Below are 15,016 nucleotides of genomic sequence, written 5' to 3'. Positions count from 1 at the left end.
AGGTTTTGTAAATTATGTCAATACATGTCTACCTTCCAAGATTTTTTCTGAAAATTTTGTCCACCACACTTTTACAAGTGATGGGACCAGGTTTCAAAAACCATTTGTGAAATAATGTCAAAGTCTTTATAGTTTTTTCTAAAACTTTGTAATTTACAGAAAATAACCAACTCTTACCTACAGAAATTGGGGATAGGAAATAATAGGTACAAATTAACTTGCATAAATTATGAAAGGTCTTACAGACATCTAATGATTAAAAAAATTTGTCTGATGAATATTAAAAATAGGCTGGAGTCAAATAGAAAGAAAGAGAAAAGTGAAAAATCCTAGACAGGCAGTCGTTACATTTTCAAGTTAATTGTTAATTGTCATAAAAATTTTCATAGCTATCTCAACTTTTAAGAGATCAATGTCCACTCGAAAGTAAGCCAAGGAAAAAAAACTATACCTCACATATCTTACTATTCCATTCCCAAGTTCTTGAAAGTCAGAGATACCAGTACTCAGATTCCCCAAGATCACCTAGAAGCAAAGAATCTGGCCTCTTCGTCTCAGGCTTTTTAAATTCTAGACATATATTATACAAGGTCAAGATGGGCCTGAATACTCATATTTTCTCTATTTAAGGAATTTCCAGATAACACAATTCATCTTCCAAATCTATTTCTTTTTAGGCTAACATTTCAGAGCAAGAAGAAATAAAAATTTTACGATATAAATAATAGCAGAGTTGAATTTACATTGCCATCTTCAACAAAGAATCCAACTTATATTTACTGGAAAACATTTCTCCTGGAAGTCTGCAATGATTCATACCAAATATATATGCTTCTAATTGTCATATAAAAATACAACTTAAAACATATTCCAGTTGGGCACAGTGGCTCATGCCTGAGTGTAATCTCAACACTTTGGGAGGCCAAAGTGGGAGGATTGCTTGAACTCAGGAATTTGAAACCAGCCTGGGCAATGTATTAAGACTTCAACTCTACAGAAAATTTTAAAATTAGCCAGGCATGGTGGTATGCCCCAGTTGTCCTAGCTACTCAGGAAGCTGAAGCAGGAGGATTGTTTGAGCCCAGGAGGTCAAGGCTGCAGTGAGCTATAATCACACAACTGCACTCCAGCCTGGGCGACAGAGCAAGACCCTGTCTCGAAAAAATAGATAAATAAAAATTTCCCCAACTACTTGCATATCACAAACATACATACTTTTACTGTAACACATATACTTTATGCTCTAGTTTTTAGTGAGACCAAGACAAAACAATAGTTGCTAGAATTTTAGACACAAAGGTATTTTGCTAAATATTGATGCACTTCATAAAATGTGTTCCATAACACATTAGTACTGCATAATCCTGCTAAAAAGGATGATTCTGTACCCAAAAAATTTGGTAAATGTAGCAAGCTACATCCACCTCCCACTGCTTTGAACAATCACAATGTCCATGAAAATATTAAAGGTTGTGAGAAATAGAAATAAAACTGTTTCACTTTGACTCACCATTTGCTATTTCATCCCTTCTCCCTTCGTTTATTGAGAGGTAGTGTTGGCAAATGGTAAAATACCTCTTAACATCTATGGAAAAACATTTGTTGCCCTCCCAGACCACATTTTGGGAAATGCTACACTCAAGTACCCTGACATTTAAAGATATATCCAGAATTTGGGTAATTTTAACTGGGATATTTACTATGCTTTGCATAACCAATAACGCATAGAATGTCTTAATTCCCAGAAAACAGATATTTAAAAATACCAAATCCCTAAACTAAAAAAGTAAAAAACATTTATCTTGATTGAATCAGAGTACATACCTATATTTTGCTTTTTCATGAACCCAGACATACTCAGGGTTTTTCAAACTCAAGCGTGCAAGGTCCTTTACAGATTTAGTTTGTGTTGCTGAGAAAAGTAAAGTCTGACGTTTCTTGGGGAGATTTTCAATAATAGCATTCATGGTATCAGCAAAGCCCATATCCAAGATTCTATCTGCTTCATCAAGAACTGAAAAAGGAAAATGCAAGTTGAACTATCATATGTAAAATATACATTAGGCTAAATGCAATGGGGCATCCTGGATTGGATCCTAAAACAGAAAAAGAACGTTAGCGGAAAAACTGGTAAAACCTGAATAAAGTCTGGAATTTATATGATGTAGCAATGTTAACCTTAGTTTTGATAAAAGTACCATGTCATGTAAGACATTAACACCAGGGGAAGGCCGGGCACAGTGGCTCAGGCCTGTAATCCCAGCACTTTGGGAGGCCAAGGTGGGCAGATCATAAGGTCAAGAGGTCAAGACCATCCTGGCCAACATTGTGAAACCCCACCTCTACTAAAAATACAAAAATTAGCTGGGCATGGTGGTGCACACCTGTAGTCCCAGCTATCGGGAGGCTGAGGCAAGAGAATCACTTGAACCTGTGAGCCGAGATCATGCCACCGTACTCCAGCCTAGCCACAGAGTGAAACTCCGTCTCAAAAAAAATAAATAAATAAAAATAAAAAAATTAAGGGAAACCAGCTGAAGGATGATAGGATGATGCAGGAACTCTCCACTGCAACTTTCCTATAAATCAAAAACATTCAAAGATAAAGTTGATTTAAAAATACACATTAGGTAGTATTCCCAAGCAAAAAAGAAAAAGTTCATTTAAAAAAATGTCAATTTGACCTTTCAAGTTACTAGAAGCAGGTGTTAAAAACCTTGGCATGGTCTAATACTAATGTGCCTAATTTCACATATAAGAGTACATATATTCTTCCGATTTTTTTTAAGTCTACTTTTACTTTCTGGGTTTAGAGCCCAAATGCCAAAATGTTTCAGTAGTTTTTAAGTTTTTTTTGAATCATAACATTTATCCAACATAAAATTTCTATCATTAAAATGTATAAGGGCTCTCTCCTTAAGTCTGAGCTTTTTTTTTTTTTTTAATTATAAATTCATTTGACTCACCTAACATTTGGAGATCGGTAGCATGAAAAGATACTGTTTCATCCATGTGTTGAAGAAGCCGACCTGGTGTGCACACGAGTATATTTATGTTGTTGATCCTCTCAGCTTCGTGTTTCAGATCCTGAAAACAGTTATTTATTTTGATTACACAGACATATCACTCTCAGCAGCCTGTGTACCAAAGCTATAAAAGCCATCTGCATGTGGCATTTCATCACAACATTTTAGATACTCTTGGAAATAAACATAACTTTTCCCTTGTATTTCTGCAGCATATCCACATTTCTGGGCTAAATAAATGTCTTTACGGGAAGACATAAGGAGCTCAGAGTTCTAAATTCTTATTCATACCCAGGATTTTGAGGCTAAGAAAAAAAAATAATCAAATGAATACTCCAAGTCAGGATTTCCTATTTGGATCAGAACTGACATAAACTGGAATCACTCTCATTCTTTAATTCAGGACCCAGGGACATTGAACAGACTCTGACACCACTCAAGGACTGTACTTTGTGAACTGAAAAAAGCCGAGGTTCTCTCCTTGATACAAAAACCATTTCTCACAGTCCTGGAGGCTGGGGGAAAAAACAGAATGTTGTTAATTGTTAAAGTTAGGCAACAGGTACATAAGGGTTTGTGATGCTATTCTTTCTTCTTTTGTGCATGTTTGCATAAAAATTGAAGTATTTATCCTCACAGTCTAGAGGAGATTGTAGCATTCTAGAGGTGCTATAAGACAGAACAAAAGTGAGCAGCAGGTCTTATCATGACCTACTATAAACATTCCTCTAAACAATCTACCTTCCTTTCTTCTGCTGCTGATGTAGCAATGCTCTGAATTATTCAACCTCTTAGATAGATACCTTATTAAAACGTGCTAGTTCATATATGGAAATATCTTTCCCAATGAATATCAACAAATAACTTTACAGGATTAGAGTAAATATGTCTTAGAGAGGCTAATCAATTCAGATTCCCTGACAAAAAAAAAAATGGACTTTCTGGGCCTGCAAAATTGGCAACCAGATAGTAGACAGCAGCAACCACACCAAGGTGCTACTACCCCATGAGGCCCTGGTCTAGGTCAGTCTGTTTAGACGAAGTCTCTGCTGCCTCCCTGTCATCAGCCACAGTATTCCAGTATAGGTTACAGAAGGAAAGGAAGGACACAGACAAAAGGACAAACCTTTCCACCAATGATGAGACCAGCTGAGAAGTCATGATTCTTTCCTACTTTTCGGAGAACCTCAAAGGTCTGATAGGCCAGTTCTCTCGTAGGTGATATTATGAGAACCCCCAGCCCATCTGTTGAGGTCCATTGCAGACGATATAAGGCTTCTAGCACCTCAAAAAGACAGCAAATTCATGTTCAGTAAGTCATCAGAAGTCAGCTTTTTGACCTGCATCTCAACCTTGCCCCTCCAAATCAAAGGGACCTTCCAAGCAGAAGGCATACCACTCAAGTTTTATCCAGTCCAAAATAAATGATTTTGTTTATCTTCCATCAGAACCATCCACCCCCAACTCAGAGGAAAGGGAAAAGAAACCCCACAGTAGTTCAGCTGCTGCCAGAGCCATGCCATCAGGAAACTGGCTATCAGTGAAGGGTATGTACAACCCAAAGACCTTTACAACACACTTAATAATAGTATTTACCATTTTCTAAATAACCACACTAAAACTTTTGGCTGGGCACAGTGGCTCATGCCTGTAATCCCAGAACTTTGGAGGAGGAGGCAGGTGCATCACTTGAGGTCAGGAGTTCAAGACCAGCCTGGCCAATATGATGAAACCCCGTATTTACTAAAAATACAAAAATCGGCTTGGCGTGGTAGCCCACATCTGTAATCCCAGCTACTTGGGAGACTGCGGCAGAAAGAATTGCTTGAACCTGGGAGGCAGAGGTTGCAGTGAGCCATGATTGCACCACTGCACTCCAGCCTGGGCAACACAGCATGACTTCATCTCAAAAAAATAAAATAAAAATAAGTAAATAAACTTTCACCCATGTAGCTCCTGTAGTTATATAGTAACTGAATTATCTAGCTATAGAGAGACATTTTTTTTAAAGGGGGCAAAAACACACTAGGATTTAAGAGAAAAGTGGTTTTTGCAATATTTGGAACAAAAACTAAAACGAGATTTTTCTGGGTCATTTTTTAGGAATGAAAAATGAGGAGACCAACATAACAGAGATGGAAGTGAAAGCGTAAGAAGCTCTACTGTTTTGCTGCCATAAAAGACCAATAGCAATGTCCCAGAAAATTCTCAACAGATGCCTAAAGCTCCTTAAACTGAGCATATTTCAGCTTTATCCTAAACAAGGTGGCAAGTATAAATGCCACTGGCAGGCTCACAAGGGTGAGAACAGAAACTGTCTCCCACCAGTCCTACTGCAGCACAGAACCACTTTAACCTGCCATACTGGAGCACTCCACTTCCATCAAGAATGTAATGACTTGTCAAGGCACAATAGTTCATTCATTCAATAAGTTATTGAGTGCCTGCCACATGCAAGGCACTGTGCTAGAACCTGGGGAAAATGGTGAGAACAAGACACATGTGGCTCCTGTTTGATGAAGCTTGCATTCTAGCCAATCTATCATGAAATCTATCTATCATGAAATCTATCATGAATATAACAGACAGTCTGACCCAATGACAATGTACTTACTGGAACAAGAAAAGCCAAAGTCTTGCCAGATCCAGTTTTGGCCGCTCCAAGTACATCTTTACCTTGCAAAGCCAATCCAATGGTCTGCTTCTGTATCTCAGTCACCAAACGGTACTGAGCTTCTTGCAAACCTGGCAACATGGAGGGAAGGATTATACTTTAGAAGATCCCTGTAGGATGGTGTTATAGGCTAAGTGAGTTGTGTCCCCCAAAATTCCTATGTTGAAGCCCTAATGCTTCGTACCTCAGAACATGACTATATTTGGAGACAGGGCCTTTAAAGAGGTGATTAAGTTAGAGCCCCATAGGGGTGGACTCTGATCCAACACAAACAGTGTCTTTATGAAACTTGAACAAAGAGACACCAAGGGTCCACATGCAGAAGGGGAAAACCATGTGAAGAGGAGACAAGTTATTCTGTGATCCACCTACTCCACTCCTGAGTATAATCCAAAGGATATATTAATAAAACCAGTACTTTGAAAAGTATTTGTGCTCACATGTTCATTGCAGCATTATTCACAGAAGCCAAGATACGAAATCAACCTAAGTGTGCATGAATGAGTAAAGAAATTATGGTATGTTTATATACACACACACACATACACATACACACACACAAATGGAATATGACTCAGCCTTTAAAAAGGAAATCCTGTTGTTTACAACGACATGGATTAACCTGGAGGACCTTATGTTAACTGAAATAAACCAGGCACAGCAATAAAGATACCACATAATCTCACTTATATGTAGAATCTAAAAAAGCCAAAGTCATAGCAGCAGAGGGTAGAATGGTAGTTACCAGAAGCTGGGGGAAGTAAGGAGAGTGGGAAGATGTTCATCAAAGATACAAAATTTCAGTTAGGAGGAAGAAGTTCAAGAGATCTATTGTAGGCCGGGCGTGGTGGCTCACGCCTATAATCCCAGCACTTTGGGAGACCAAGGCAGGCAGATTCCTTAAAGCTCAGGAGTTCAACATGGCAAAACTCTATCTCTACAAAAAATTTTTAAAAATTAGCCAGGCATGGTGGCACGCGCCTGCGGTTCCAACTACTCAGGAGGCTGAGGGGGGAGGATCACTTGAGCCCAGAAGACAGAGGATGCAGTGAGCTAAGATCACACAACTGCACTGCACCCTGGGCGACAGGGCAAGACCCTATCTTAAAAAAAAAAAAAAAAATCTATTATATATCATGGTGGCTATAGTTAATTAAAATATGCTGAAAAAAGAAAAATTACTAAGTAGATTTTAAGAGTTCTGACCACAAAAGGATGAGGTAATATTAGCACATATATAATTAGTTTGATTTAGCCATTCCACAGCATATACATATTTCAAAGCATCATGTCATACACTGTAAATATATACTTTGTTTTTTTTGAGACGGTGTCTCACTCTGTCGCCCAGGCTGGAGTACAGTGGCACGAACCCGCCTCCCGGGTTCAAGCGATTCCCCTGCCTCAGCCTGTAGCAGGATTACAGGCGCCCGCCACCACACCCAGCTAATTTTTTGTATTTTTAGTAGAGACGGGGTTTCACCATGTTGGCCAGGCTGGTCTCAAACTCCTGACCCTGTGATCCACCCGCCTCGGCCTCTCCAAGTACTGGGATTACAGGCATGAGCCACCACACCTGGCCAAATATATACAGTTTTTATTTATCCAAAAATAAAAAGGCAGCAAGAGGGCAGCCATCCACAAGCCAAGGAGGCCTGGAACAAATCCTTCCCTTATTTTGCCTTAAGAGGAAACCAATGCCGCCAACACCTTGATCCCAGACTTCCAACTTCCAGAACTGTGAGAAAATCAGTCTCTGTTGTTTAAGCCACCCAGTCTGGTATTTTGTCATCTCAGCCCTAGCAAACGGATACAAAGGGTGTCACATCTTGGTTTGTTCCCTTATTTTAACTAACAAAATTAGATTTCATTTTATTCAGAGGTTGCTGGAATCTTGTTTTTCTTTTAATTAGTCCAGAAAGAATGAGAATAACGTACTGTTAAAACTTGAATATTGCTTATTTTCATTGGTTTTCATGATAGCAAAATTTGCCAAAATAAGATTTTTCAGGCTAAACTCTCTAAATCTCCCATTTATCAAAAATGCCAAGAAATCCAATAACACATCCCAAGATCACCATATACCTACCTTTCAATGTTTTTTTGGACAAGGGAAAATCTGAAAATCTTGTGATTTCATTTACATTTATCTGGAAAAAAAAGAAAAAACGAATCTGGGTAATTCATTTGTTTCACGACACAGCTATTTTTTCTCTACATTGTATTGCCCAGCTCATCCTTGGTAATTCAGGGTTGAATTCAATCCTCGTTTCTAATTAAAAGCCATCATTCCTTCTGCAAGGAAATATGCCCTGAAGAGGCTGTCCCTGAATCGAATATACATTTGTAAGCATTTCAATTGGTAAGGAAAAAAAAGTCACCCAATACACACACACGCACACACACCACACATATTACTATCTGACCTCCAAAATGTTGAACACAGTAAAGCATTACCAACTACATCAATTTTGGGAAGAAAATTTACTTCCTATGATCCTTCAAGGGATATCAATTTAAGAAACAAGGACAAAATTATTACGAACCACAGATCACAATGAAAATAGTTCTATACACACAATTTGGAAAAAAGAGTGAAATTAGTTGGAGAAATATTTCTTGTTAGCACAATCCTTTCAAAGTTTTAACCATAAATCAGTGGCCTATGAAATCCAACCTGATAACTATTCGTTTTGGGGTTACTGAAGGAGGAGTATTATTTCAACATAATCAGGGGAAATGTCTGTCATGCTTTGAAGCCACAATAAGTAATATTTTGCTATCTAACTTTACATTATTCAAATATTCATTACTGATGTTCTTTATTAGCGCAAACCCAATTTTCTGAATTTCATTTCAGCTGCTCAGGAGAATTATTTTATTACAGATTCTGAAGGCAGGAACTACTGCTCAGTTCTGGAAATGTGCTGCCAAATTATACATGATTCACAAAAGGAAAAAACTGCATTTGTATGGTTCATTTATTCAAATTACACTCTAGGCAGTAAAAGGATGACAGTTGTATTTCATTTTACAATCTACACATCTTTCCTATGATTCTTAACATAGCCCAGGCAGTGTTTACTCTGTGCCCTCAAATGCTGAAAATACAAATAGTAAAACATTGTCTTAATCCCTACAAATCATTTCAGATATCACTGGAAAGGAGACAGAATCAGTGTACCAGCATTAGAAGAATGGTTTATTCAAATAACATACTGTCCCAGCAAGGAACCTCAATTAGAAGATAATCTTCCAAACAAGGCATTAAAATTAGGTGTGGTCCAACCTTGCACTCGTGGTATTATCAGCTAAAAAGCTGTTTTCAAAGGGAATGGAATGCCTACAGAAGGAGGCAGGCTGCCAACACACTCTTCAATCCCCAGCAAGAGACACAGCACAGGCAAAGTGAGCTCCTCAAACAAAACATTGCGCAGCACATCTATCTTCCTAAAGTCAGTTATCCTCCTGGATGGAAAGTTTAGAAGAATGAAACTGCTCCAACATTCTTCAATCAAGCATTACAATAGAAAACTATATACCATATTCTTTTTTTTTCTTTTTTTTTTTTTTCAAGACGGATTCTCGCTGTGCCGCCCAGGCTGGAGTACAGTGGCGTGAACTTGGCTCACCGCAAGCTCCGCCTCCCGGGTTCACGCCATTCTCCTGCCTCAGCCTCCCGAGTAGCTGGGACCACAGGCGCTCACCACCACGCCCGGCTAATTTTTTCTGTATTTTTAGTAGAGACGGGGTTTCATCGTGTTAGCCAGGATGGTCTCGATCTCCTGACCTCGTGATCCGCCAGCCTCGGCCACCTAAAGTGCTGGGATTACAGGCGCCATATTCTTTAAAAGAAGACGAAGAAAAGGAAATTTTGATTCTGTTGATGTTCTAAAATAGGGCCCAGCAAACTACAGCCTACTGGCCAAATCCAATTTGCTGCCTATTTTAGTAAGTAAAGTTTTATTCGAGCACAGCTACAATAATTCATTTATTTATTGTCTATGTAGTTGTTACAGAGACTGTATGGACCACAAAGCCTAACACAGACTATCTTGCCCTTTACAGAAAAAGAGGTTGCTGACCCTGCTTTAGATATTCTGTTATATTCCAAGGATTACATAGCAGCCACAGCTGGAGATGGCTATGGTTCCTACAAAGAAAATAACCCAGGCAGGCACGATGGCTCACACCTGTAATCCCAACACTTTGGGAGGCCAAGGCAGGCGGATCACCTGGGGTCAGGAGTTCAAGACCAGCGTGGCCAACAAGGCAAAACCCTGTCTCTACTAAAATTACAAAAATTAGCCAGGCGCAGTGGTGCGTGCCTGTAATCCCAGCTACTTGGGAGGCTGAGGCAGGAGAATCGCTTGAACCCAGGAGGCGGAGGTTGCAGTGAGCAGAGATAGTGCCACTGCACTCCAGCCTGGGCCACAGAGCGAGACTCCACCTCAAAAAAGTAACTCTTTCCCCTTCCCTTTATCCCTTTCTAAGGGGGAAAAATGAATTCCATCTCCATAGCCTCATACTCAGTCTACAAATCTGTCTCGCTACTCTTCTGAATTCAGGGAAGAGATATTTCAGGGATGGTCCTTATTAATGGCTTCCCACGGCTGTTGGAAAAGTTGAAAAGCAGAGGAGAAAAGGGTGACATTTGACCATCCTCTTATACTTCTCACAACTCTGGTAATGCCTATTTCTCACTAAAGTGAATAAAGCCTGATGAAAAAAGCATTGAAACGTCCTAGAATGCTCCACCTATTGCCGTCAAGAGAAGAACAGCAAACTGCCTCAACTACACCAGACCAAATTTTGATTAAAAAAAAAAAAAAATCAGGATTTGAATGCAGTGTCTATACAGTACAGCTGATTACAGTCTAAATGAATCCCAGGTGCAAAGAGTCACTCAGCAACAGTGAAAACAGCTGCTGAACTAACACAGCTAGCTCAACATTTCTCAGTGAGCCTCAATCCCTAGTTTTCCAGCAGCCCCTCCAACACACACCACCCCTTAGAAATACACCACCCGCCTGCTGTGAGAAGCATAGTTGACTGACAATGCCAGCTGTGCCTCCTCTAGACCCACCATGGAAAAGTCATGCTTCCCCCAGGCTGCTCCTAGTCAATGGCGGGGCTCAGCAGTACTACTGCAGGCCCGGGGATTCCTCTGATGGACAATTTTGGATCAGTGACTCCCCATCAGCCTGGCTGAAGCTTTCTTGGAACTGTGCTGCAGTCTGAGACTCTTCCTACCTGCTCCTCCTTCCATCCTTCTCTCCTTTCCCTCCCTACTCCTGTTCCCTCTCCTTCAGCCTTCACGGACATCCCCCCTCCTGTGCCTGTAACCCCTAAAGCTCCAGTTCACCCAATCCCATTTTGTCATCTGCCTCTCAAAGGACCCAAGACCTAGACTCTAGCAACAGTCTCCAGTCTCCTACCTGATCTCTTACCCTCCAACCTTTACAGCTTGGATATATTCTCTCTATAAAGAGTCCCACCACATACTTCCCATGGCTTCCAGATAAAGTCTTTGAGTGTGGCCTTTGTATAAATTTCCTACTGTTACTCTAATAAATTACCACAAACAGTGGCTTAAACCAACACAAACATATTACCTTAGAGCTCTGGAGGTCAAAAGTCCACAATGGGTTTCGCCTGGCTAAAATCTAGGTGGCAGCAGGGCTGCGTTATTTTCTGATGACTCTAGGGCAGAGTCCATTTCCCCATCTTTTCCAGCTTCTAGAGGCTACCCACATTCCTAGGTGGTGACCCTCTTCTGTTTTTAAAGTCAGCAACAGACTCCAAGTCTTTCTCACATCACGTCACTCTGACACTGACTCTTCCGCCTCCCTCTTCCACATCTAAGGACACACGTGATTACACTGGGCCCACCTAATCCAGGATAATCAGCTACTTTAAGGTCAGCTGATTAGCAACCTTAATTACCCCTTACCATCTAACATATTCACAGGTTCCAGGTATTAGGATGTGGACACTTTAGGAAGCCATTATACTGCCTGCTGCAGCCTCCAATGTCATCACAGTCCAACCTTCTTCTCGAATCCATCTGAAGCCAACTCAGGAATGCATGCAACACTCCAAAGAGCATTTCCTCCCTCAAAGAATGCCACGCATTTTCACCTCTCTGTATTTCCCCATGTTCCCTCCACCTAGAACATCCCTGCCAATCTTTTCTATCTGATGAACTCATCATTCAAGAACTAGCTCCCCCAGGCACAGTGGTTCACACTTGTAATCCCGGCACTTTGGAATTACAGGTGGGCAGTTCGCTTGAGCACAGGAGTTCAAGACCAGCCTGGGAAATACAGTGAAACTCCATCTCTACAAAAATTACCAAAAAAATTAGCCAGGCCTGGTGGCATGCACCTGTGGTCCTAGCTACTCAGGAGGCTGAGTTGGGTTGATGGCTTGAGCCCAGGAGGTCAAGCCTACAGTGAGCCATGATGGTGCCACTGTACTCTAGCCTGGGTGATAGAATGAGACTCCATCTCAAAAAAAAAAAAAGGCTTAGCTCCACTCTTGGCAACTGCAAACCACTGGACAGTTTGTATGCACCACAATGAAATCTGCTAAGACTGAGATGCAGGGGATGAAATCCAGCCCACATAAGCTCCCCAAGCCAGACCTGAGGCTGCAACCACCAGGAAGAAGGGAAGCATACCCAGAGGAAGCATGTTTTTTGTAATGCATCTGACCAGAAGGAGCTCAGTATAGGATAACTCAACTTCCCCTAATTACACCATCCTCTAACTCCACAGCACTGAGGTACATGTTACAAACTTACTATTATAACACTTTATACATACTAATATAACGTGTCAAACTGTACACGCCCTACACGCCCAGGTGTACAAATCCTACACGCCCAGGTTCCCTAGGGACTTGGGCATGTATTTTTTTCCATGTATACTCACACCCGCCTAGACAAGCGCCTGTCAAATTGTTTTAAAAGGTTTTGGAATCAAATTGTTCAGTAATTCACCAGTGAGGCTACTGAGCACCACCTGTGTACCACAGCTATGTAGTAAGTTTTATGTACAGTGCTACCACCTGAGGAGCCACATAGTGAGGGCCTGCACCTTGTTTACCTAGAGAATGATAAGCCTGCTATTCAAATAATTATATCCTAGTATTGCTAACCTTGACAACTGATTTCACACTGCATTTATTTCTCAACCAAATCTTAAGAAAATATTTCTAAAATTAAAGAAGTAAAACAGAACAATGCTTAGCAGGGGAAAAAGCTGCTCCTTCAACAGTGAAACAAATGGGATTTAAATAAATGCAACGCAGTAAAGCATACTGGTTTGGTGCACTGGTATCAGACTACCTGGCTTAGAACTCCTTTTTCACTTCCTAGCTGTTTAACCTTACACAAATTATTTAACCTTGCTGTGCCTTAAAGTTGTCTCACCTATATAACGGGAACAATTTCACAGGGTTATTTGTGGTGAGTATACGGAAAGCCAGCATGCATAAAAGTTTGATAAATGTTCACAATTACTACTGAAACAAGAAACAAAAAAAGAATAATCCAATGCTGCCAACCAGAGCAAAGCCACCTGGGAAAGGTCTAGTCTTATAGCAAACAACATCTAAACACTGACTGAGCACCTACTCAAGGACAAGCACTGTGCTACCAGACTCTGGGGAGTGCAAAGATGAGTGTATCACTGGTTGCTGACCTTGAATGGTTCATGGTCTAGTAGGAGAGTTTTTTTAAAAAAGTTAAAGAAGCCAATCATCGCAGACAGTTGATAAACGTTGTCATAAAGGTATCTACAAAATGCTATAGATGCACAGTAGCCCTAACTCGGCCAGGGGAGATGATGAAGAGAAGTTTGCACTAAATCTTGAAGGAAGAGTACCTTTCCTTAGAGTGGGCAGATGGGTATGCTCACTGCACACAGTGGAAACACCAAGTACCAGGATGAGAAGCACAAGAAGCATGCACAATTCACAAAACTGCAAGCTGTTCCTTCATATATGCCTGTCATGTACCACTTGGTGTATACACATTATCTCATTTGGGCCTTACAACACTCTGGGTGGCTAATAACTTCTGTTTTTTAAAAGAAGAAACTGAGACTTAGAGGGGTGAAGAAACCTGGCTAGCCAATACCTGAAAAGAGTGAGATTTAAACCAGGTCAGCCTGACCACAAATAACTTACTCTGCAGCAGACTAGAACACGTTGACGCGCTGTATTTGACAATTTTTCTAAAAGTAACTGTGAGCCAAGAAGGGTTCTAATAGGCAGTAAAATGATTAGATCTTCATCTTGGAAAGAATCATTCTAGCAGAAGTATAGAGGATAAATTAAAAAGGTTAAAGGCCTAAGGGACAAACCCCATCAGCCATCTGTTTCACTAATTAAAGTTTTACTGAAAAACAACACCCATTCATTTAAGTATTTCTATGGCAGCTTTTGTACTACAAGGGAACAACTGAGTAGTTCCACCCTTAGGACTACAAAGCTGAAAACATTCACTATCATTTACAGAAAAAGTTTGCTGATCCTTGTTGAACGTAATATTTACTATAGTAATCCAGGCAAGAGACGATGGGGGCTGAAGACAATGCAGTAGGGATGAAGAAGCATTTGAAAAATGTAAGCAGAACAGATCACCAGTGTGACTGACTGGATATAAGAGTAGGTAAGAGAGAAGTACCTAAGACTGCTCATAGGTTTCTAGCTCTACGGTCTGCTGAGATGGTGGAGCTAGGATGTGGTGGTAAAAATGATCCCAACTTATGTCCATGTATTAACTTCTGGAAGGGATGAATGTTATCTTACGTGGCAAAAGTGACTTTTCAGGTGTGATTAAATTAAAGATCTTGGGATGGGGTGATTATCCTGGATTATCTGTGTAGGCCCTAAATGCAATCGTTAAGTGTCCTTATAACAGAGGAACAGAGATAGACTGACACAGGAGAAGGCAGAGACTGGAGTTATGCAGCCACAGGCCAAGGAATGCCAGCAGCCACCAGAAGCTACAAGAGGCAAGAAACAGATTCTCCCCTAGAACCTCTGGAGGGAGCAAGTCCCTGCTGACACCTTGATTTTGGCCCAGTGAAACTGATTTCAGACGTGTGGCCTCCAGAACTGTGACAGGGTAAATCTCTGTTGTTGCTGGGCTTGTTTTTTTGTTTGTTTGTTTGAGACAGAGTCTCACTCATGTCACCCAGTCTGGAGTGCAATGGCGCGATCTTGGCTCACTGCAACCTCTGCCTCCTGGGTTCAAGTGATTCTCTTGCCTCAGCCTCCAGAGCAGCTGGGATTACAAGCAACCGCC

The 15,016-nt window shown here is 40.7% G+C and overlaps 1 protein-coding gene across 1 annotated transcript in view; it reads right to left on the bottom strand.

Annotated features, from left to right (window-relative positions):
• Positions 1 to 15,016, bottom strand: part of DDX10 (DEAD-box helicase 10) — a 298,002-nt gene that overhangs the window by 281,640 nt on the left and 1,346 nt on the right. The window contains exons 2-6 of the mRNA XM_055273017.2: positions 7,790 to 7,850; positions 5,641 to 5,771; positions 4,153 to 4,311; positions 2,967 to 3,087; positions 1,825 to 2,014 (exon numbers count right to left, since the gene is read on the bottom strand). Of these exons, the coding sequence (XP_055128992.1) occupies positions 1,825 to 2,014; positions 2,967 to 3,087; positions 4,153 to 4,311; positions 5,641 to 5,771; positions 7,790 to 7,850 (662 nt within the window). The remainder of the gene's footprint in view (positions 1 to 1,824; positions 2,015 to 2,966; positions 3,088 to 4,152; positions 4,312 to 5,640; positions 5,772 to 7,789; positions 7,851 to 15,016) is intronic.

This window comes from Symphalangus syndactylus, chromosome 3 (genome assembly GCF_028878055.3).
Source record: "Symphalangus syndactylus isolate Jambi chromosome 3, NHGRI_mSymSyn1-v2.1_pri, whole genome shotgun sequence".
In the NCBI taxonomy this organism is placed as follows: domain Eukaryota; kingdom Metazoa; phylum Chordata; class Mammalia; order Primates; family Hylobatidae; genus Symphalangus; species Symphalangus syndactylus.
This window is presented reverse-complemented; position numbering and strand designations above follow the sequence as displayed.